Here is a 24,887-nt window from a genome sequence, read left to right on the forward strand (position 1 = left end):
CCCCCCTCCCTTCCCCCCATAAGTGTTGCCGTAAGACGTAATTCTACGTCAAAATACAAAAACTGACATAAACTAGTCGCAACTTCTTTCCATTTAGAATATTTGTAGCCTGGACAACATTCCATATGTGAAATACTAATTTTAAGACTCACACGAGACTTGATGCATGCGCCGAACGTAGTCTTAATCATCAACCGAGACCTTCTTGTAGGGGTTTGCTTCCACTATAGAACCATGGACGTTGAAAGTGTGGAAAATGTGATATAATTACCTATTGATTCAAAACAACGGAACTGCAATAAAAAGATTAATTTAATTTTTGTTTAGTTTTTTTCATGCAATGCAAAATCTTAGACTTCAAATTAATTTATCATTCACTTAAGTTGCATATTCTGTAGTAATACTACATCGACTATATAAGAATGCAAACCATTTTACAGTATAACTTATGGCTGCGAAAACAATAAAGAAGATGGCCATCCGGTGTGTGTGTTTATGTGTATGTTACGATTATCTTCTGACCTCAGCAGACCTGCGCGCTCAGAAGGTCAGCTTAAGCTTCAACGTTTTAAACATGAAAGTCAGAATGTCGGTTGCCTCTTCGATCTTTTTGGCCGTCGGTTTGCCCATTCCGTGCCCGGCCTTGCTGTAGACGCGCAACAGCAACGGATTTCGCTGATGTTCCGAGTCCTGTACGGCGTGATGCAGGGCTGCCACAAATTTGAGCGAGTGAAGCGGGCTAACTCGATCGTCGTGGTCGGCCGTTAGGACCAGGGTGGACGGGTACTGTTCCTTCTCGGATTTCGGGGTGTGCACATTGTGCAGTGGAGAATATCGGTACAAATTCTCGAAGTGGTCCTTCTCCTCGACGTCACCGTAGTCCGATACCCATGCCCGACCGATGGTGAATTTGTGGAAGCGCAGCATATCCATGACACTGAAAGAAAGGGAAAGAAGTTGAAACGAGATCGTACATAAGACACGACCGCAATGTTAACGTAGAATTACGACAGCCTATTTTGATTAGATTAGGCATGGGGATGGAGCTAAAGCGGGTGATGATCATAGATAGAAACGATGAAATGGATAAGAAAAAAAGGATGAGGAGAGGGAGGATGTTTTGCCAACGAACCATACTTTTATGCCTTGTTGGCAGGTAAAACGAAACTCAAAAAGCGCGGGGAATCCGTGTCTTGTACCACTTTCAACCAGCCAATCAACAATGAGCAGGCTTGATAGGTCTTTCATATGAGATGATTTTCAATGTGCCGTGCCGTAAAACAAGTCTACGTCAAAAATGGAACAATCTCTTCCTCGTGTGAGTGAAAATTTAACTTACCCTACTTGAGCAACGGCTGCACCGAACAAATCCGGCCGCTGGTTAATGCATGCTCCAACCAGAAGACCTCCATTGGAACCACCCTGGATAACAATCTGATTATGACGGGTATAGCCGTTCTCCGTCAAAAACTGTGCGGCGTGCTGGAAGTCATCAAACACGTTCTGCTTCTTTAGCAACCTGCCAGCATTGTGCCATCGTTCGCCGTACTCTCTGTAGTAAATTTATGTTTTATTAACGGGATATAGATTCCTAAAAAGCTCAAAAAACCTACCCTCCTCCACGAATATTGGGATAAGCTAGTATACCATCGAATGAATCTATAAAGACCAGACCTGTGATGCTGAAGGATGGTTGTATGCAGATATTGAATCCACCATAACCATACAAAAGGCACGGTTTCTCCTCTTGCTGTAAACATAAAAAAAATAGTCAAAGCAAACATTAAAAAAAATACAAAAAACCGCACCTTGTCAGACTTTTTCTGTACAATAAACATCGGCACTCGTTCCCCATCTTTACTTTTGTAGAATACTTGCTCCACCTTGTAGAGACTATCATCAAAATCTTCGATTTTAACCTGGCGGAAAATTTTAGATTCGGTGCCTTCCTTGGCGAAATCATAATGGTAAATAATACCAGGGGTAAGGAACGACACAAAGTGGTAGAAAATTTCCGAATACTTCTTCTTGCCGCTGAAACCATTGATGGTACCGATTTCTAGCGGAAACTTCGATACGAAACTACCGTCCTGTAGACTGTGCACCTGGAGCACCGATTTGACATCATCAATGTAGCCCAAAATCAGACGATCTTTGTTCACGCAGTTCGCCCAGTCCAGCACGTTCTTCTCGTGCTCCTTGATCAAAGTCGTCCAGTTTCCCATCTCTGGTTTATCGAAATCAATGTTCACTACCCGATAGTTAGGAGCTTCCTTGTTAGTACGGAACGAAAACAGGTTGCCCTCGTTGGTGATGTACTGGACATAAAAGAACAATGATTTGATATTAAGAAAATAAAATCTAATGAATAATTTGAACAACTTACATCATAGTCGCTGTCGAATTCTGTGACAACTTTCACGAAGTCCACCTTCCCTTTGATGTCTTCAGAGTTTCCAAGCTTGCTGAAGTACAGCAGCATATCTTTGCAACCCTTCATGATGAATAACATAAGATACTTTCCACAATCGGAAACTTCTGGCATTCTACAATTGGAAATTTAAAAAAAAGTTGACTCCAAGCTCTCGCAAACTCAACACCTAAGAAAAAACTCACAATCGCCAGGAAGGTTCCTCGGGGAACTCCGCAATCAGGACATCCTTCTCCTGCAGCTCACCCACCCGGTGGTAGTACAGCTTTTGGTTTTCGTTGGCGGCCGTTTCCGAACCGTCGGCTTTGCCCTCGACCACCGGGTACCGGGCGTAGAAGAAACCCTTGTTGTCTTTGGTCCACGATGCGTTCACGAATTTGGTGTGTTCCAGCGTTTCCGGGAAGTCCTCCCCGGTGTTGACGTCCCGCACCTTCAGCTTAGTCCAGTCCGAGCCGCTCTGGCTGAGTCCGTACGCAAACAGGTTGCCATCGTCCGAGAACCGGGATCCGACCAGGGCAATCGTTCCGTCCTGGGACAGGCTGTTGGGATCCAGAAACACCCTCGGTTCACCGTCAAGGGCATCCTGCACGTACAGAACGCTGGAATTGATACGAGTCAACTTGTTTAGAAGACCGTTACGTTGCATAGTTCTGAATTGAATATCTTTAGAATTATCGAATCAAGGTCATGTCTTATACCCGCAGCGGTTATTTTATAGGATAGGATTTTTACTGGATGACGTCATCCATCCATCCCCACAGATTAACTGTTACGGTTGTAGACCCCTGGACTGCAACACAGCTTATTTCTTTTTTTTTGGGTAAATAAGGTTGGAACAAATATCAATTTCTTCTTTTGTCACTCGGAGTTGTAACATCGCGAGGGGGGGTACATTTACGGCGTGTTCGTAAATTGATTTTTTCTATCGAAGTGATTTTTTCTATCGATGCTGGCGTTCGTAATTTCAACAAACTGTATACGGAAGCATTGGAAGGTGATTTGACATCTACCAAAAAATCGATGCATCAGTCTCGTTTGAACTACGGTACGTTGCACATCGTGTGTGTGAGCTGAATCGAAATCTAATTTATTTTTCTTCTCTCCTTCCACACGCTATTGTCGAGCGGTGCAATGACCCACAACGATACACCAAGGTCATCGAAAAATGAAGTTCGAGTGCGGAAATATCACGAAAATTATGCTGGGCCATATCTCGTTATGGCTGAAACAAATGTCGGAAATATATCTGCTGCGAAGATTGCTAAAAGTCTGGTGAAGAAATTTGGTGACGATTTTATACGTGCTATGCCGGTTTCTAAAACCAAAATGAAAATTTTGATGCGATCGAGGGATGCTGCTAATGAAATAGCAGGCATCGGTACCTCAAATGAAGTGCGTTTTTTTATCCCCCAACGGCTGGTGGAGTGCCTTGGGGTAGCCTATATTGAGCCGGATATTTGTGATGAAGAATTGAAGTTTGCTAATGCGTACGATAAACGCAAGTCGAATCAAGTTGATAACCCGGAGATAGTTCATGCTCGTCGTGTGCTTAGAAAATTAGCTGATGATAAAGAGGAAGCCCTGTTTACGGTGATTTTTACTTTCGCTGGGCAGAGTTTACCTACTCACATCGAGTTGAATAGAGTGCTTTATTCTGTTAAGCAGTACATTTATCCTGTCCGCCAGTGTGGTAACTGCTGGCGCTTGGGACATGATAAAAAAGGATGCAAGAGTGCTAAACGCTGTAACCAATGCTTGGAGCAAGTGGGCGGCGAAGATCATGCATGTGAAAATAGTGAGCCCCAGTGCGTTAACTGTTTGGGCTCCCATCGGGCCAATGATCACAAGCTTTGTCCGAAAATAATTCAAAAAAAGAAAGTTCCTGGAAGTTCCTGAGGAAGATGTTGAAACTCGACAAAAAATTCAACAAATGGTTTTGGAGAGAATTTCGGATGTTGTAAGTGATAAAATGAAAGGATATTTTGCTAATCTCAGATTATGAAAAACACCACACCGAGCACTTTAACAGCCACCGTTCCTCTGCAATGTCTACAATGGAATTGTAGAGGGATAAATAGTAAACGCTCATCTTTAATCCAGCTCATAAATACACACAATATCAATATTTCGCTTTTGAGTGAAACACATCTCGACAATCACACAAACTTTAGTCTACCGCAGCACACCATTTTTCGTAAAGATCACAGACGAAACTCGATGGGCGTAGCCATCGCGATTCGTTCAGAACTGAATCCCGTAGCATTTCCTATTGCACTGTCAGCGGATATTCAAGCCGTTGCCTGCCAGATCAAATACATCTCCGGGTTGATCACTATTGTATCTGTGTACATACACCCGCAAGCCAACATATCGCAGACTCAGTTTGATAATTTTTTATCAACCGTTCCGAAACCGTGCATCATTGGAGGAGACTTTAACGCAAAACATCACCTATGGGGAAGCGATCATGGAAACACACGTGGAGACCGTCTTCATCAAGCCATCGAAACATCTCATCTCGTCATTCTCAACAATGGTCAGCCAACTAGGTTTGATGTAAACCGGTCGTGGGGCGCAATTGATATCACGCTGGTTTCTTCGAGCCTTAGTTTGTGCTTCGACTGGGAGGTTTTGGATTCACCAAATGGAAGCGATCATTTTCCGATAGTTTTTCATTCGAGTACTACATGCGCGATGAAATTCTACTCTGGAATCAATGTTCGGAAAATCGACTGGGAACGTTTTACCGGAAGCCTCGAGGAATCATTCGTCGAAAATGGAGAACCGGATAGCTTTGATGTCTTCTTTGAGCTGATTTGGCAAGCACTGCGCAGATCCTGTCCATCAGTAAACTCGAACCACACTCGCCGAATACCGCAACCCTATTGGGACGAAGAGCTAACAGAAGCGAAGAAAGCCACCAGAGTTGCTTTCCGCGCTTGGAAACGAGAGCTGTCAACCGAAGCTTACGAAGGGTACGCTAATACAGAACGAAGGTTCAGAAATTTGGTACGCGAGAAGAAGAGGAAAAGTTGGCAACATTTTTGTGATAGTTGTGATAGTTCTACGTCCCTCACAACCTTATGGAGGATGGCTAGAAGATTCAAAGGGCGCGGAGAGCCATCAAAAAACCTTAGAATTTCGGACAATTTGGCCAACGATGTTTTGGACAAGTTGGCTCCCTCATCTGCCAAAAATCCACCCCCGGCTTTTCTACAATGTTCGTGTTGCCCTCAAACTGGTTTACCATTCTCAGTATCGGATATTCAAGCAGTTTTAAAAATCGGTAAAGATTCGGCTCCTGGTTTGGATGGTGTTCCATATTCCGTCATAAATCATCTCCCATGGGCGGCGCTTAGTCAGTTGCGAAAAATCTATTGCCAAATTTTTGCTTCAGGAAGAATTCCGGAAAGCTGGAAAACCTTTAAAATTGTACCGATTCCTAAAAGTGGTCATGATCCGATTTCTCCTTCTGCTGTTCGCCCAATCGCGTTAGCTTCATGTTTTCGCAAAGTGTATGAACTCATAATCAAAGATCGACTAGAACATTTCATCGAAAACAACAACTTATTCCCTTCAGCTATCAACGGTTTTAGGAAAGGACGAGGAACAATGGATGCGTTGTTTCCCCTGATTAATGAAGCTTCTTTAGCTTTGAAAAGAAGAGAGCATGTGGTGATATGTAGCCTCGATATCAAAGCCGCCTACGACAACGTGGAAATTAATGTTCTGGTCCGCGAATTACGCTCATTAACAGTCCCTGAATGCCTAGTAAGAAGTATCTTCCATCTTTTTGAAGAAAGGAATTTGTGCATTTCAAATGGATTAGATTCAATATCTAGGACAACGTGGAAAGGCCTTCCTCAGGGATCTCCTCTAAGTCCGTTATGCTTTAATGTTGTGATCAGTGGATTGATCAACAGTGTCCCTCCTGATGTGATAACCGTAAATTACGCCGATGACACAACAATTGCTGTAAGAGGAACCTCGCTGGAGCATAGTTGCGAATCTCTCCAAAGGGCAGTGGATATAGTTGTGGAAAATATTTTCGACCTTGGGTTAGAACTTTCGCCCACGAAATGTAAGTGCCTTCTGATCTCGACACAACAATGCGATAATCCCCCAGAAATAAATATCGGCGGTTGCACTTTGGAATACGTCAGATCCCTGAGGTTACTCGGCATGTACCTCACACGAAATCTGTCGTGGTCGTGTCATATTAGAGAGGTACAAAAACGTACGGCTCCGTATCTTAACTTTCTACGAAGCATATCGGGCCAGTCATGGGGAGCACATCCAGCAGCAATGTTAGCTATTTTCAAGTCATGTGTGAGATCAATATTGGAATACGGTTCCATATTTATGACGGAGTTAACACAAAAAGAAGCCATCGTTTTGGATAGACTACAATGGGCAGGAATTCGAATCTGTTTGGGCTCCACAAAAACCACCCACACAGGTTCACTCGAAGTGATGGCTGGTATTATTCCGCTGCAACAAAGAAGAGAACTTGCTGTCATGCGTTTTGTAAATAAAAGAGCGTCACTTTCTTCTTGGCATGGTCAATACTCCAGACCGATCTTGGAAGGTGGCTTAGTGGCTACGGGAATACACCGCGCCATAAGAATGCTTAACGAATTTATTCCACTTGAACAGCCTCTAAATAATCTCCCATGCTACATGGTCAACCGTGAAGTTGTAAGAACAATAATATCCATTGATCTCACTGTTAAACGGTTATGTTCAGAACACCAGAACTCATCGGCAGCTGATTTGGTTTCAAACTATCTCTTGGAAGTGTATGCCAACGCGAAAATCTTGGCAACTGACGGGTCGAAAGATATACACGGCACAGGTTATGCTGTGGTAAATAGTTTTGGAGCGCCTGCAGAAGGGATCAAACTCGACAGTAAAGCATCAGTTTATATGGCAGAGCTTCTAGCAATCAGGCATGCTGCGAAAATGATCGTAAGCCTTCCTGTTGCTCAGTATATTATTCTAACCGATAGTTTGAGTTGTCTCACGAGCCTTCAAAAAATCAACATCAATCAAAAATATCCCGTTGCTTGGTACGATATAAAAGCTTCCATTCTTGAAGGACAAAGAATGGGGCACGAGATCCATCTGATATGGGTTCCGTCTCACAGAGGTATTCCAATGAACGAGTTGGCAGATCAAGAGGCGAAAAGTGCGTGCATCAATGGTGGTACAGCAGATTATATTTTAACATCATTCGACATCCAGTTTCCGATTCGGCGTACAACAGTGCACAAATGGCAAGCAAAGTGGAATGCAGGAACTAAAGGACGTTTCTGTCACAGCATCATCTCTAACGTTTCGCTCCAACCATGGTTTAGTAGCTTGGATCTCAACCGCAGACAAATTGTAATCCTTTCCAAATTAATATCAAATCATTCACGGCTCCCTGCTCATCTGACTAGAAATGGTATCCTATTGGACGCGACGTGCAGTTGTGGCGAATCCATCGCAGATCCTGATCACATTATCTTCGCATGCAGCAGATTTGAAAATCTTCGTAGACCTATTTGGCGAATTTTAATGAAAAAAGGAATTCCACCCGATATTCATTTGATACTAAAAAAGAAAGACATTGAATTATATAAAACGATAGCTAATTTTGTAATTGAATGTAAAATAGACATGTAAGTAGAAGAGTAATTAACACTTGGCCGGTTATGTTATAGAGGTAAAGCCAATAAAAAAATTAAAAAAAAAAAAAAAAAAAAATCGATGCATCACCCAAACAAATCAATTTACGAACACGCCGTTAGTAAGCTATGAATTAACCTCAACGATACCGTAAATCTGAGAATTCGGTTATGTTAGCGATCGCTTCCTAACATCATTGCTGATGAGCTTGACACTCTTTTATACTCTCATAAATACAGAGAGCCCAGCGTTGCGCGATCTACGGATTTTAAGCACTTCTAAGGATCTCCGAATCGATGCTCGAAATTTACAGATTTTCAGCATACGGATTTTTACGGATTATCGAATAAATTATAGGGATTCTGCGGATAAACGAAAATTCTATCTGACGACCAAAAAAAAGGTCATCAAGTTTCATTTTGACAAATCAGTACATTTTTCTTTTTTCGTGAAACCTACGGATTTGAGCTGTTTTCAATCTGACAATGCTGTTGAGAGGAATACTTGAGCAAAAAAACGAAATGTGGCCAATGTGGGGCACGATCTGCGGCGGTGGATGAGATCTACCGCAAACTGAAACGCGGCGAGGGAAGCATTGAATTGATGATTAATACGTCCAAGACGAAGTATAAGCTGGCCTGAAAATCCGAGACCGAACGAGCCACTAGTCCAGTAAGAACAAGGCCACGATCGACGGCGACGAGCTGGAGATAGTCAAAGAGAATGACACCAGCGGTGATATCCGGCAGCGAAAGAGCAGCAAAAGTTGTGCCTACTATGAACTCCACCGGTTGTTCTCTACGGGCACGAGACGTGGATATTGCTCGAGGAGGACATGCGCACACTCAAAGTATTCGTATGAGTGTTAAGAACCATCTTTGGCGGCGTGCAGGAGAACGGACTGTGGAGGCAAAGGATGAACCACGAGCTCGCGCGACTCTACGGTGTATCCAGTCTCCAGAAGTGGCGAATGCTGGACGGATACGCTGGGCAGGACAGGTTGCGACTGTCCGGCGTTCTGACAACAGGTGCTCGCCGCGAATCCGGTAGGAACGAGACGAGCAGAGGAGCAACGAGCAAGGTAGTAAGACCAAGTGGAACGTGATCTGGCGAATGTGGAATGTCCTAGAAATTGGAGAACGGACCGAGTGAATTGGAGAATTGAATTTGAATTGTTCATCAAATTATGTCGTTACAGTATAAAGGTCGAACACGATATTATTGCTGTACATTCAAGAGGGCATAACTTTTTTTACCATTGGTTAAAAATTAACCGAATTTTGCTTTTTTTCATTCCTTATTGATGTGTATTGTTTACATGCTGTCAAATTCGAAATCGTGTTTTTCAATTCAACGAAAATGGAGGTAAACCAGGTAAACCAATGCGAGTCGAGAGCATAGTACATGGAAAATAACAGGTAGGCCATTGCGCTTAACCTCACTTGAAAGCTCCGTGTATGTACACAGCATGCTTGCATACCAACAAAAATAGTTATGAAAATTTAGCAGTTTTATATAGAAAGGCAATCAAAATTATTAATTTCTCCACCAATAGCCATTCGATTCCTTTGAAAAGGGCCTCAGATTAAAGATTGATTCTTCAGGCTCATCAGAAACTATTTTTTGCTTTGGATTTTCGGATCTGAACCATAAATAATGAGCATTCAAAAGAAATTTTCATCACCGTCCCTCTTTTTTGAGAGCAAAAAATTAAATATTTTCTTCTGTCCATGTTCAAAATTTGATAAAGATGTAAAATACTTCATATTTCTGTGATAAATAATCAATTTGTTTGATTTTTAGTTCAAACTGCACAAGACAAAAACCACACAAGGCAAAATAATCATCAAATTTTAGTTTTAAATCGACCAAAAGCCCGTTGCATATTACTTTTAGCGATTTTGAAAAGCCAAATATTGTTCGTTGCATTAAAATGCATCAATGCATATTTTTCTCATAATTTTAATGATGGTCAATTTCAAGAAAAAATTGATTTTCTGAAAAATTCCTTACATTTGCCAGTTTTTTCCATAACTATTTTTAGGGCCTCTTACCAATACGTTGAAAGAGAGCGGAATAGCCTACCTTGTATATTTCAAAGTACTATGAGTCAAGAGAACGAATTCTTTCCAAACACCTGACCTGTCGCACTGACAGTTGGGAAAAATGTTAAACATTCACCCTTCAACCGTCTCCAGAGTGTTGAAGCGGTTGACGTTGGACCACGGCAAAGGAGCTGGAAGAAAACTGGGATTGGAGAACAAAAAGTCGGAGGGAAAGGTGAAGCGGATGATTAAAGCAAATCCCAACGTCTCAAGCCGTGATTTGGCTAAACAGATCGGCATGTCGCAGAGCTACGTCCAGAATGCAAAGAAGAGAGCTGGACTACATACATATAAGGTACAGAATTTCCCAAACCGCGATGAGCGGCAACAATCGACGGCTAATACTCGGGCACGGAAGCTCTACGAGAAGATGGCAAGAAGATGGCGAGAAGATGGCAAAATATGGCTGCTGTGTTATGGACGACGAAACATATATAAAAGCCGATTTTGAGCAAATTACGGGGTTAAGAAGAAGAAAAGTCGAAGTTCGCCTCCAAATATCTCGTTTTGCAGGCCATCTGCTCTTGCGGACTGAGGAACGAGCCTTTCGTGACACCGGGCACAGTAAATGGCACTATCAAAATGAGCGTGGCGACGAACGTGTTAAAGTGTCCTTGAGTGGTATGTCAATTCTGTCCATTTTGTTACAAAAGACATGAACCAGCCAAACTGTTCGGAACTGCGCCCGGTGCATCAGTACTGGGCAATAATGCAGCGAGAACTTCAGAAGAGCAAGAAGAAAGTCAAACGAGAAGGACATGTTGAGAAAATGGTAAAAAAAAAAACTAAGAAACTGATACCGGATAACACAAAGACTATGCCAGCTAGTTTTTCGGCTTGCACAATTTATTGCTTAGCTTTATTTAGAACATGTTGTCCAAGGAGAGAACAGCATCGCAGCAATTCATCGTTCGCTGAAATTTTGTGTGGGGTTTCTCAGGCCCGAAAGGGGCTTTATTGAACTTGTTCTGCCGTCAGGATGGACCTTACATGACCAAACAATATGCTCGATGTCATGGTTTCTTGACAACAATCACATAAATTGCTGCTAGCCAGATTGCAACGATAAGCGAATAATGATTGGACATGGGACGGGAACGGTGGAAAGAGAGTCATGGTTTTCTCGGTATAGTGAGTGAAAGGAAAAGGGAATGGATGCCAGCTCAAACGTTGAACTGAGCATTTCGAACAACTCTTTCGAGTCACGAATAGCGTTAGCGTCAACTTGAAAGCGTCCTCGCTGGCAAAAATAGAAGCAGCAATCAAAGACATGAAATTAAACAATTAGCATGGAATTGACTCCATTCCTGCTGAAATGCTCAGAGTCGTGGCAGATTATCAGCACAAATGTTGCACCGTGTTTTTGCTGACACACTGTAACATTCCTGGCCGACTAGATGCATTGTGGTACAAAGAAGGTGATGAACAAACACGCACCTACTACAGAACTCGTTATTCAAAAAGTCAAAAGGTAAACAAAGCCTACGTCACTTGCCAGTTGGCAATGATTTTATTCTCTATATTTTCCGCATTTTCTTACAAGTTCCTGCCCAACGGTGTCTTGTCCGATCCAATTCCGGTAACTGCTTGAGTTACACAAGAATGTATCTTATCATTGCTACTTTTTTCATCGTTATGGATGAGATCTTGACTGGATCTATCGATTGTAGGCCAACCCGATATCATGAAATCCTTTGACAATAGAACAGCTAACGACCTTGACCTGGCTGCTGATGTTTTGTTCGTCCAAAGACATCCAGATATGAAGAGCACACTCGACGAACTCACCGAAGCACCAAACTACCCTTTTTAAGGGGAAACTTAGCTCATTTTGAAGACTTGATTGGCTGAAGTTCTCAGTGAGAACTTCTTACCATATGATATTTGTGATCACCACGTCTATGAATATCAAGTTTCCAAGGAAGTGGTTTAAACTCAACTTTCTGAATCTATCCCTGAATATTTTTTTTTCTAAGAAATAAAATGTAATAGGCAAAAGCCATTAAATTTCATGATATTTAAACACTTTTTCAATATTTGTATACTGCCGTTCTAAGCAAGGACAGACGTGTTTTTGAGGATGAAAAATTTTAAGAACTGTTTAGTGAAAAAAAGATTTTATTGTAAAAAGTGTTTGTAATTTAACTTGGTCAATTCCCGGAAGAAAGGATGCTTCCTTTTAGCTGCGTTTCGCACAAGACGTGGAATTGGGAAACTATCAGAGAAAAATGCCGATGAAAGGAATTTACGGAATTACGGTATCAACCATAGAGGGAAATACACAACGCGTGCGTGGTTTATGAAGTTGGATGGTGGAGAACGGTAGGATGAAGATTCAGAAGGTCGTCACAAAGTTGTAGGAAATCCAAACAAAATCTAAGAGCTAAGTATTTTTTGTGATTTTCTGAAAAATGATGCAACATTATTCTTATATAATGAATAGTGAACCTACATGCAAGAGAAGCGACGTCTCAAACACAAAAATCGATTCCAATCGATCCGAGCATTTTGTCGCAGAGCTTTTACCTTTCTTATTGGAAACTCAACCAAGGAAGCTATTGTGATTGTTGTTATAGTTCAAACAGATAATTTTAAAGCTGGGCATATGAATTTATGATAAGGTGCAATTTTTTTCAATGCTTTACTGAAACGTGTTCCTAGTTAAAAAATTAACTGATTATTAACGAAATTCAAGTCATTGATACCGTTTATCGCGATCCTTCGGGCATCTAGTTCAATGTTGTTTTGTTGGTTTGAAGGAGCGTTCACTTTAGAGCTTAAACATTGAGCCAGAAAACAGTGCTGAAGATTTTTGGTCCAAGATTTCGGCGATGTTTCCACATATTTTATTTTAAGCGGGATCAGATGTCGCTTCTCTTTTGAAGATATTTCTGGGAAAAATTCTCAAACTCCTGAAACAAACTACTTCAATTAACTGGAATGATGTCAATGATATTCAATAATGAAAAATGATTCGTTTATTGATTTGTTCATTGCTTTGATTAATTGAAATAAAAATGTGTTTTTTTTATCAGAAACAATAAAGCATGACAAACATTCGTCTTGCAACACTCGTTGAGAACACTTGTGGTTTCGCGCATCTCGAGCATTAGTGTCTAGTAGTGTGTGAGAAAAAAGTGTCCGTTGTCCGTCCGTTTATTCCGGGAGTGGATACCGTCCGGACGGTTAACCTTTTTATCCGGAGTTGTGTGCCGGGTTGTAAAAGTGGACATTTTCCTGCCATTCGCCAGGGCAGAGTTGACATTCATAACCCTTCGGAAAAGTGGGGTTATTGGTGGATTGCAGTTTTCCCATTTTCACCAAACTGACCGACACCGCCAAGAGAGGTTGATTACCACCAGGGGCATCGCAATTGTTTGGCAAATTACCCTGGATATCATCATTTGATTGTGCCCAGTACCAATTGGAGCAGCCATCTTCAACCAACAACAGAAGACCACGTGGTTGGGTTCATCGACATTGAAGGAGCCATAAATATAAAAGAGTGCTTAATTAGCTGGTAATTCTTTTTTCATTTTTTCTCTTTTTCTTGTATCTATCATTTTCTCTTTATTATTTCGTTCATATTTTGCTCCGCTCATATTTTTCCACGGTAGACATTCGTGTCTCCGCGAAAAAATATGAGCGAAGGCGGGGGGTTGGATCCACCAGCTGTAGATGATGAGAGGATCATCTACGAAGATGAGGAGCATCTGGAGGATTCAGCAGTAGCTGGTCCTTCAAATGCTAGTGCTCATGCCCCTCTAGTAGTTAGTTCTCCCTCACCACCTACAGCTGTGGAAAAAACATCCCGACTCCGGACCTATCCGGAAAACTCAACCTTTTCTGGGCCCTGGGTGGTTTTTATCCGGCCCAAAGCTAACGGTAAAGGTTTGAATGTGGTGCAGATCACCAAAGATCTGGCGAGGTGGCCCTCCGTTACCAGTGTTTCGAAGGTAAGGCCAAATAAATTGCGCGTCGTTGTGGCAGACCGGAAGGCCGCAAACGCGATTCTTGTTAGCAATTTTTTTAATTTGGAGTATCAGCTCTATATTCCGTCTCGAGACGTAGAAATCGAGGGTGTAATCACCGAATCGAGTCTGGAGGCTGAATACGTTAAGGCTCACGGCGTTGGCAAGTTTAAGAGCCTCGATTCTACTTCGGTCGGAATCGTGGATTGTTGCCAACTCAAGACTGCCATCGTCGTTGATGGCGTTAAAAAGTATACGCCTTCAGCCTCGATTCGAGTTACCTTCGCGGGAACAGCCCTCCCTCACTACGTCTTGATTGACGGAATTTTAAGGCTTCCAGTACGCCTTTATGTGCCTCGCCCAATGGAGTGCAAAAATTGCATAAAGTTGGGACACACTGCATCTCATTGCTGCAATAAGCAGCGATGCTCTCGTTGCGGGGAGAATCATGGGGAAGGAGCATGCTCGGCAATAGAGCAAAAATGTGTCTATTGCGGGGGCTCACCCCATGAAATCTCCTCGTGCGAGGCATTTAAAGGTAGCTGGGATAAGCAGAGGCGCTCTTTAAAAGAGCGTTCTAAACGTTCTTATGCCGCTATATTAAAGAGCGCCTCTCCACCGACCCAATCTCAACCTAGCAATATTTTCTCATTGCTGCCAGTTGATAATGAGGACACCGGGGACACAGACACGGCTGATGAGGTTCATCCAGTCCTCTCTGCAGGAGGCTCTCGGAAGCGTGCAAAGGTGCCTTCCCCCAAAATACCTCCAAAAATTCCTACGATTATCTCCTCAATAAGAGTTGAGAAAAATTCATCGTTTTCGGAAAATGAAAAACAAGTTCCTCCAGGCTTTCGCGGGAAAATTCCACAACAGAATAAACCATCGACTGTGGGAGAATCGCAAACCTCATCTGCTAACCTAATGCCAGAATCTATTACTCAATCTGGGATTTTTAAGTTGTCCGACATCTTGAACGGAATTTTCTCGTGTTTTAACGTACCAGAACCCATCAAAGGAATTGTTATTGCAATGCTTCCTATAATAAAGACATTTTTAACGCAGTTGATGCGAACTTGGCCCCTCCTTTCAGTGTTTGTCTCTCTCGATGGCTAATTTACGCCGAGAGGTCGGAGATATCACTGTTCTACAGTGGAATTGTCGTAGTCTTATTCCAAAATTGGATTCACTGAATTATTTACTTCATAGAACTAGTTGCGATATTTTTGCGTTGTCCGAAACTTGGCTTTCTTCTCAATCTACCATCTCTTTCCACGATTTTAATATCATCCGTCTGGATCGTGACGATTCTTATGGAGGGGTGCTTTTGGGGATCAACAAGTGCCACTCTTTTTATAGAATTCACCTTCCTTTATCGGGCGGAATTGAGGCCGTTGCTTGTCATACAACCATAAGAGGTAAGGACTTATGTGTTGTCAGTTTGTACTGGCCTCAGAGAGTTGCAGTGGATCGAAGTCACTTAGAAGACCTGTGCTCAGTGCTTCCTGAGCCAAGGTTGATCCTGGGTGACTTCAATTCACATGGAACTGTCTGGGGAGAACAAATTGACGATAGTCGTTCTACTCTTATCTATGACATTTGCGATAGTTTCAATTTAACAGTTTTGAACACGGGTGAAAAAACACGGGTACCTAAACCTCCTGCAAGACAAAGTGCAATTGACCTCTCGCTCTGCTCAAATTCACTATCATTTGATTGCCAGTGGAAGGTGGTCCATGATCCTAATGGTAGTGATCACTTGCCTATCGAAATCACAATCACCAATGGGGTCAACTCTTCAAACACAATAAATATGACATATGACCTTACAAGACACATCGACTGGAAAAAGTACTCGGACGAAATATTAACAGCCATCGACTCTATGCATGTTTTACCTCCTTTGGAAGAGTACCACTTTCTCTCTTGTTTGATACACGATAGTGCAGTTTGCGCTCAAACAAAACCCATCCCAGAATCATCTGTGCGTCGAAGGCCTCCTAATCCATGGTGGGACCCCCAGTGTTCCAAGCTTTATAAGGACAAATCAGCAGCATTTAAAGAATTTCGAAAACATGGAACTCTTGTCCATTTTGAAGCATACGTTTCCCTTGAAAATCAGTTCAAAAAATTAATCAAGGGGAAGAAAAAGGCGTATTGGAGGAATTTTGTGGGTGGTTTATCGCGAGAAACATCCTTAAGCACCTTATGGAAAGTGGCACGAAGCATGCGTAATCGATCATCAACGAATGAAAGTGAGGAATAATCACAAAGATGGATTTTTAACTTCGCACGGAAATTCTGTCCAGATTCTACACCAGTGCAAAAAATAATCCGGAATGTGCCTCCAGATAGGTGTGGTCTAGATTCCAGCTTTTCGATGGTAGAATTCTCACTTGCCCTCCTCTCTTGCAACAATTCTGCTCCGGGAATTGATAAAATTAAATTTAACTTGTTGAAAAACCTTCCGGACGCCGCTAAATTTCGCTTGTTAAATTTATTCAATCAATTCTTGGAGAATAACATTGTTCCCCAAGAGTGGAGACAAGTGAAAGTAATAGCTATCCAAAAGCCCGGGAAACCTGCGTCCGATACGAATTCGTACCGCCCGATAGCGATGTTGTCTTGTATCCGCAAATTGATGGAGAAAATGATTTTGTTCCGATTGGATAAGTGGGTGGAAACAAATGGTCTCCTTTCAGATACTCAATTTGGGTTTCGAAGGGGCAAAGGAACAAACGATTGTCTTGCTTTGCTGTCTTCAGAGATACAAATGGCGTACGCAAAACGTGAGCAAATGGCTTCAGTGTTTCTAGACATAAAGGGAGCTTTTGATGCAGTCTCAATAGAGGTGTTGTCTGACAAGTTGCACTCCCGGGGTCTGCCTCCAATATTGAACAACATCTTATACAGCTTGCTATGTGAGAAACATTTGAACTTTGCTCACGGAGCTATTGCAGTTAAAAGAACCTCTTACATGGGCCTCCCGCAGGGTTCATGTTTGAGTCCACTTTTGTACAACTTTTACGTAAGTGACATCGACAGCTGTCTCTCTGAAGGCTGCACTCTAAGACAACTTGCAGATGACGGCGTGGTGTCTGTCACAGGATCTACTGAGTCTCATCTGCACAGACCTTTACAAGATACTTTAGACAGATTGTCTTCCTGGGCTTTGGGGCTTGGGATTGAGTTTTCTCCAGAGAAAACGGAGATGGTTGTTTTCACTAAGAAACGTAGACCTGCTCAACCTAGGCTTCAACTCCTAGGCAGGACGATCACTCAATCGAGGTGTTTTAAGTATCTTGGGGTTTGGTTTGATTCCAAATGTACCTGGAGAGCCCACATTGAGTATCTGAAAGGAAAATGCCAACAAAGAATCAATTTTCTCCGTTCAATCACTGGCACCTGGTGGGGAGCCCATCCAGAAGATCTTATAAAATTGTACCGAACGACCATTCTTTCAGTTATGGAATATGGTAGCTTCTGTTTTCAGTCAGCTGCCAAATCTCACATAATCAAACTCGAGCGTATCCAATACCGTTGTCTCCGCATCGCTTTGGGCTGTATGCCCTCAACGCATAATATGAGTCTCGAAGTTTTGGCAGGAATACTCCCCCTGAAAGATCGATTCAATTTACTTTCACTCCGGTTCCTCATCAGGTGTGAGGTCATGAACCCATTGGTGATTGTGAATTTCGAAAGGTTACTTGAGCAAAATCTTCAAACTAGATTTATGTCTATATACCATGTCTTCATGTCAATGCAGGTAAATCCTTCTTCGTATTCTCCAACTCGTGTTTGTAGCCCAGACTACGACCATTCTTCTGTCCAGTTTGATTTGTCTATGCAGCAGGAAATCCGTGGAATCCCGGACACGCACCGTTCACTTTTGATTCCAAGAATTTTCGAAGCTAAATATAGACACGTCGATGCTGATAAAATGTACTTTACCGATGGATCACTTATAGAGGAAACAACAGGATTCGGAGTGTTCAACGAAATCTTCAGCGCCTCATACAGTCTTCAGTCACCATGTTCTGTGTACATCGCAGAGTTAGCTGCTATTCATTGCGCTCTGGATAGTATCGCATCACGACCAGTTGAACACTACTATATTATAACTGATAGCCTCAGCTCTGTTGAAGCGATCCGATCTATAAGACCTGGAAAGTTCACGCCGTACTTCCTCGAAAAGATACGAGATATATTGACTACATTATCAAGACGTTGCTCTTTCATCACCTTTGTCTGGGTCCCCTCACATTGCTCAATAGTAGGCAATGAGAGGGCAGATTCCCTTGCAAAGGTGGGTGCGATGGAAGGCAACATTTACCAGCGTGAAATCGTATTCAACGAATTCTACTTCTTGGCTCGGAGAAACTCTCTTGTCAACTGGCAGCGCAGATGGTACGAGGATGAGTTGGGTCGGTGGCTCCACTCGATTATCCCAAAGGTAAGCCTTAAACCCTGGTTTGATAGATTGAATCTGAGTCGGGATTTTATTCGTTTATTTTCCCGTCTCATGTCCAATCATTATTCCTTGAATGCGGTACTCTATCGTATAAATATTGCTGGCAGCAATTTATGCGATTGCGGCCTAGGATACCAAGACATCGAGCATATTGTTTGGTCGTGTGAGGACCACCTTGTCGCCAGAGCGAATTTCATAGATTCCCTTCGGGCCCGAGGAAAACTACCTGACGTTCCAGTGAGGGATGTGTTAGCTGTGATGGATTTGGACTACATGTTCGAAATATATCTTTTCCTCAAAGCTATTGATCTTCAGCTGTAATTCTTTTTATTTTCATATTTCCCTTTCTATCCTTCTTTCTCTTCTAAACAAGTGTTAAGCTAAGCATACCAATTGTAAAAATGCTAAACGAGTTTGGCTCCTTAAAGCCTAGAGGTATGAGCCGTTTCAAATAAAGAATTTACAAAAAAAAAAAAAAGCATGACAAAGAACAATTATTCTGCTAAACAGTTTTTTTTAAACACCAATCATTTGGTTTTAAAACGATTTATTGAAAAATTTGTCGGTTATTGAAATTGGATCATATTGAATTTCTTTGTTCAGATTTTTCTACATTATTTTTTACATATCTATGATACTGAAATTCTCTGATGAAAAAGTGAGAAAATTCATTACAGAAACTATAGTAAGTTTTTATCACAGAAGCATTTTATTATAGAGAATAATATAAAATGTATGGATCTTGATTAAATAGCAGGTTTTTGGTTAAAATTAGGAACATAACAGAAAACACGATCTTTTACCCCTCTCCCAACCAGATAATTTGCCAGGATGCAGAGGTAACCTCGGTCCTAAAGCACAAATTCATTTAATTCATTCCTTTCTGTTTTTCTATTGACGTGACTGGCGACGTTATTGATGTTCCAAGAGAGAGCATCAGTTTTGTACATTCAGAATGAGCTGCTAATCCCAAGCGCCTTTTTTTTTACCTCTGTGCGAAATTGGTGGCCTCGGTCAATCACTTAGTCGCAATCATTGGTGACGTGGAGCTTATTCTACCGAACCACACCAACAATCGTGGATTTCGAAATTTCTTTATTTCATTGCAAATCATTTAAAAATTTCAATTATTTTAATTTTTTGAATCTGTCATTAAAACAATTTTTTTTTTGCATTTCGGATTCAACGGTTTGAGATGCTGAAAGCTTCCAATAGGAACTTATAGAAGTTAGGAAAACAATTTTTAAGGTTCATCGTAATACTAGTCAAAAGTGTCTCCCAATCAATTCCTTCAACTCCTCTCCCAACCAAAATTGTTTTGCTAGGATGCAGAGGTGACCTCGGTCCTAAAGCACAAAATAGATCTTTTATCCTTTTCTCTTTCTTCCAATCTATCTATTGACTACTAGGACGTGGCCGGCGCCGTTATTGACGTTAAAAGAGAGAGCATCAGTTTTGAGCAGTGTGAATGAGCTGCTAATCCCAAGCACCATTCATTTGACCTCTGATTAAAATTGATGGCCTCGGTCAATCACGGAGTAGCAACCATTGGCAATGTGGAACTTGTTCTACTGAGCCACGCCAGCGATCGTGGACCTCGAAGTGATTGTTATCATAACATGTTTTTGGAACAAGCAATTCTACAACCATGCACTTCGGGTTTTACGGTTTAAGGTGGATGTGAGTAGTTAATCAAGCTAAGCTAAGCTAAGCTATTTGTATACTGCCGTTCTAAGCAAGATTGTCCCATGTGGAAAAACGCGCAAACGAGAAAAACGCGATTGAAATATCAGCTAGATTTCCAATTTTTCTCTCGAACTAAAAATTCACCGACAGTTTTTTCGTAGTGAACAGTTCAAGTCAAGGCCGTGCGAACGGGGGGGGGGGGGGGGTTTAGGGGTTTAACCCCCCCCCATGAAGATTTTTTCCAAGTGAAATTTTCGAAAAAGTAAAGAGAAATTACTTCATTTTAAACGGTGTTGAATAAGTGTTATTATGAAAGTAAGAAATTTTTCTCGCCTCCGGCGGAAATTAGTCTTAAATCATCCGAGGCTTAAGACATTTAATTATACGGTATTACATACATATATGCCGTTCACGAATGGCAAATAGTTTTTAATTGTAAATTTCGAAGGGCCATTCAATCAACCTTGAGCATTTAAACTCTACACTTGACATACAAAAACGCTACCTCGTCTTTAGAATGTGTTTTTGTACTTTTCTCCATTTCAAATGAATTTTCAATCCAAATTGAATTTTAATTATTTTCAAACCAAGAATCTAATTGTTTTGCAGATTTGAACAAATTTTGTTTTTTTAAACATTATTCAGTAATATGAGAAATACTTGTAATAAATCTTTCCATATTTTCATAAACTGTAGAATTCAACTTTTTAGATAATATTCTTTGGAATATTTTTCCTTAATGGAATTAAATAGGTATAATAAACAAATTAAGAATTAGATTTTTTTTCTGTAACCGTAGATTTGTTGCTTCATCAAGGTGATAGACAAAACTTGACAATCATTCAATCATAGGCATCAAAATGCAGTTCCATTAAGTCATCAATTAAATTCCTTTTTTAAATCTTTTTAAAACGATTGGTAGGGTTTAATTAAAAAAAATTGAAGTTCAAATTTTTTTTTTCCTAATCGAGAATTCCCATTTCTAATCGTGATAATTTTTTTTCCCAAATTTGAGATACTACAGTGGATTTTTCAATCAATCCTTCCATTGAAAATGAAGAAAAGAATTGTAAAATAAAATGGATAATAAATAACAATCATTATAATTTTTCCAACAGTTTTTTATCATGATTAATTTTTTACGTGATCTGACATTTATTTGAAACTTCAGTTTTTTTTTTAATCTGGTGTTATATTTTATGTATTCTATATCCGTGCAATAATTCTTATGACCGAAGCTTTATTCGAAATTTTGATTTGCATTCTTTTTCTGGTGTTTCAGAAATATTGATTTCAAATATGGTATCAGACTGCTAAGAATTTATTTTCAAACGAGTTTCTAGTTCAGAATAAGGAACACCAATTTGAATGATTTATCAATGTCTTACCGGAAATAGCATTGGTTTGGAACATTCATTTTGATTCGTTTTGAAAATGTTGATTAATTGTATTAGTAAAATTTATTACTTTTTGTGTGATGATTACAAGTAACAAAATGGTTTAGAAATCAATGTATCTATTTCTTGTGTGTTTTTAGTATTGTTATTATTTTCGGCTAAATTTGAAATTCCCCCCCATAGCAGGTCCTTCGCACGGGCCTGGTTCAAGTTAATCATTTTACAATGTTTTCTGCCAAAAAAATTACATTTCCTACAAAAAAAAACTGCAAATTAGAGCCAACAATGCTCCGTGTGACACTTTTGCGTAGAATCAGAACGCATGCCGATGCTAGTTCTACGAAAAACTGTCACACGGCTACAATTTTTCTATCATTTTAAAAGCTTGCGTAGTTTTTTTTTCCAAAAACTTATGCTAAACCATAATTTAGAGAAATACGTTCCTCTTTGTTTATAAAAATGTATAGTTGAGTATGGATCCTGTAAGTAGTGCCTACCGAAAAGTGTTTAATGAAAATTTCTCTGAATGGAACACTCAAGGCTTCTCGCTCCTCCTCTGCCCTCTATTTTAGTGTTCTTTTCAGTGAATAACGTTAAATTCAACAGTTTGAACTCATCTTAAGACAATTATTTGATAAAATTTGCATTTTTCATAGAATTTTCTCTAGTGTGACATTCTTGCGTAGAACTATCAACATAGAGACAACCACCTTGATGAAAATTTCGTATAAGTTCAGAACAAAGTATACTTGTTTGTGTTTTTATTCGAAAGTTAACACTAAAAGAGACCGTTTCCAGCAAAAAAGTGAAAATGACCCAAAAGTCACATGGGACATTCTTGCTTAGAACGGCAGTATATGCGTCTCAAAACCTTCAGCTTTAATGTTGCTTCTTTTTTAGAGAAAGTTCAAATTTAAATTAGTTAAAAACGCATTTGAACAAGTCTCCTTGCACAATTTATCAAATGTAGGTAGATGAGAAAAATTAGACTAGATTCTCATAATAGTAGTTTTCAATAAATTAATTATTATTCCGAATACTTACTCCTGGTTCTGCAATCCGGTGTTCATGAAGAAGAAGTACCGATTGCCGTGCTTGAACGGGCAGGAGTACTTGGGGAAGTTCCAGCGTTTGGTCAGCTTCCCGTTGAGTTTCTTCCACTCCTCGCCGCTCTCCAGGAAGGGCTGCGATATTTGGTTCTGCTTCTCTACGTAGGCCTGGGTTTCCTCTGCATCCGGGTCCTCCAGCCAGCGGTACGGGTCCGCTATCTTAATCCCGTGCAGTTCTTCGACCACGGAATCGTCCCGCCGCGCTTCCGGGTACTGAAACTTGCATTCTTGCGCCTCTGGCATCGCTAACCGTCGGAACTTGGCTGGCTGCTGCTGGAACGGATTACGGAATTCTTCTGCAATAAAAACAACACAAAAGGAAATGCTATTCTAAGCAATAATTGAAATTGGAGTTCCATTGTTTTTTTGACCCGGAGACCTATATTCCGGTTAATGATCGGCAATTGATGCCAGTGCTGCCAGCCATTGCAGTCTATTGAAAAGCTGACGATAAATGGGATTCTCCACAAGTTATCAGAGCGGGGACCTCCATCATTCTAATCAATATGACCTTAAAAAACTTACTTGAGCACCACCGCCAAGTGGAAAGCTGCAGTCCGGTAGAACGAATTTGATCGGTAACGGAACCCGCTAAATTGGAGTAGATTGAAAGCCGCCGCAAAACGTTCATGCAAAATTTTTCGCGACCTACTTTTTGCGGTTATCCCGGCAGGCAGTGATTGACTAGTATCGCCACACACGGATGCTTCCAAAATGTTAATCTTTACCGGGAAATTGTGAACCACAGATAAGCCTGTTCTGCAGAACGTTTGCAAAAATGACTGGCAAAGTTTTACGAGAATGAAAAAGAAAGTGCACGTCGGCGAGAAAACCGCAAAAAAAAATGCAATCTCAACCGCACAAACCACCACAAATTCGCAACGAGACCGAAAGATAGCGGCGTTTCACTTTTCCTTGCACACGCGGAAACAAAGTTAGTAATTTTTGGAAATGTGGGCAGGCAAGAGCTTTTTGTTCATGGAAAATGGGTAGCTTTTCAGATCGAACCACCCATTTTGTCAGCAAGTTGAATTTCTACTAAGCTGTTGCCAGAAAGATTTTTTAGAAGTTAAAAAGATTTTTGAGAGCATTAATGGGCATATGTTTCTGTTCTATCCATCCAATTTTTTAAACATAAATTCAGTTTCGGAGATTTTAAGTTAAGATTTTAAATTAACTAATTCTTCTCCAAATAATTGAGTTTGCTTTTTTTCAAAAAGTTATTGATTTCTTCATAAGATCTGCTCTAAGAGGATACTTTTATTAAAAACATCAGAAACAATGTAAAATAGAATTTACCAAATACTTTTAAATGTATTTTGATGTGCTAATTTGTGTTTTTCAATGAAGAATGACAAAGTTATTATTGTATTTGAAATATATATATGTTTGAATTTTCACACGGCAAAATCTGACCTCAATTTTTCCAAAAGCAACAAATTTGCAAGAATATGCAAAATTTTGCCACTTACTCAAAAAAAAAACGACATAAAACGGTTTTGTAACATGGTGAAATCAAAGGGGAATATTAAAATATGAATTTTGAACTGGTTTCATTGTTCAAAACCTCTTAAAACTGTTTTAATTTTGTTGCCCCCGATTTTTACCGCCGAAATTTTTCTCATGTTAGGGGAATCAAATATAAAACATTTTTAAGAAGTAGTCCACCGTACTACAAAGCTAATATGTGTCGCTTTCATGAGATTTTGGTCAAAAAGATTTTTAATATTTATTTTCATCTGAAGGGTGTCGCTTCCTTATTTGAAGTGGAAATCGATGGAAAAAAAAACATGCAATTTATCTTAGATTGCATAGCTAAAGGCGAAATGCGGGTACTGTAGACGCCTTAATTTATGCAACTGAAGCGAGCAGAACCTTGGCTGCATGGCCTGCAGTTTGTATCATCGGTTGATATTTGAGTAAGCAAATTTATTACAGATGCAATTTTTCATCATTTAGAGCATCCGCAGCAATCGCGAGCAAAGTGAAAATGCTCACGAGTTTAATCACTTTTATACCGCACCGGGGGTTAGTATATGGGTGAGCA

The 24,887-nt window shown here is 40.6% G+C and overlaps 1 protein-coding gene across 1 annotated transcript; it reads right to left on the reverse strand.

Moving 5' to 3' along the window:
- Positions 1-294: 294 nt before the first annotated feature.
- LOC129744657 (prolyl endopeptidase) lies at positions 295-23,752 on the reverse strand. Its single transcript, XM_055737290.1, has 8 exons — positions 23,366-23,752; positions 22,776-23,136; positions 2,617-3,030; positions 2,387-2,546; positions 1,809-2,318; positions 1,614-1,750; positions 1,340-1,552; positions 295-937 (listed from the first exon to the last, which is right to left on the reverse strand). Exons 1-8 carry the CDS (start codon positions 23,469-23,471, stop codon positions 541-543), a joined length of 2,298 nt encoding a protein of 765 aa, XP_055593265.1. The 5' UTR covers positions 23,472-23,752; the 3' UTR covers positions 295-540.
- Positions 23,753-24,887: the final 1,135 nt, after the last annotated feature.

The sequence above is a fragment of the Uranotaenia lowii genome, chromosome 2, assembly GCF_029784155.1.
Source record: "Uranotaenia lowii strain MFRU-FL chromosome 2, ASM2978415v1, whole genome shotgun sequence".
NCBI lineage: Eukaryota > Metazoa > Arthropoda > Insecta > Diptera > Culicidae > Uranotaenia > Uranotaenia lowii.

Coding starts and splice junctions, on each gene's coding strand:
- LOC129744657 (XM_055737290.1), bottom strand. CDS start 23,471: ATGAACGTTTTGCGGCGGCTTTCAATCTACTCCAATTTAGCGGGTTCC. Junction 23,137..23,365: donor CACTTGGCGGTGGTGCTCAA/GTAAGTTTTTTA, acceptor TTTTTATTGCAG/AAGAATTCCGTAATCCGTTC. Junction 2,547..2,616: donor GAGGAACCTTCCTGGCGATT/GTGAGTTTTTTC, acceptor TTCCAATTGTAG/AATGCCAGAAGTTTCCGATT.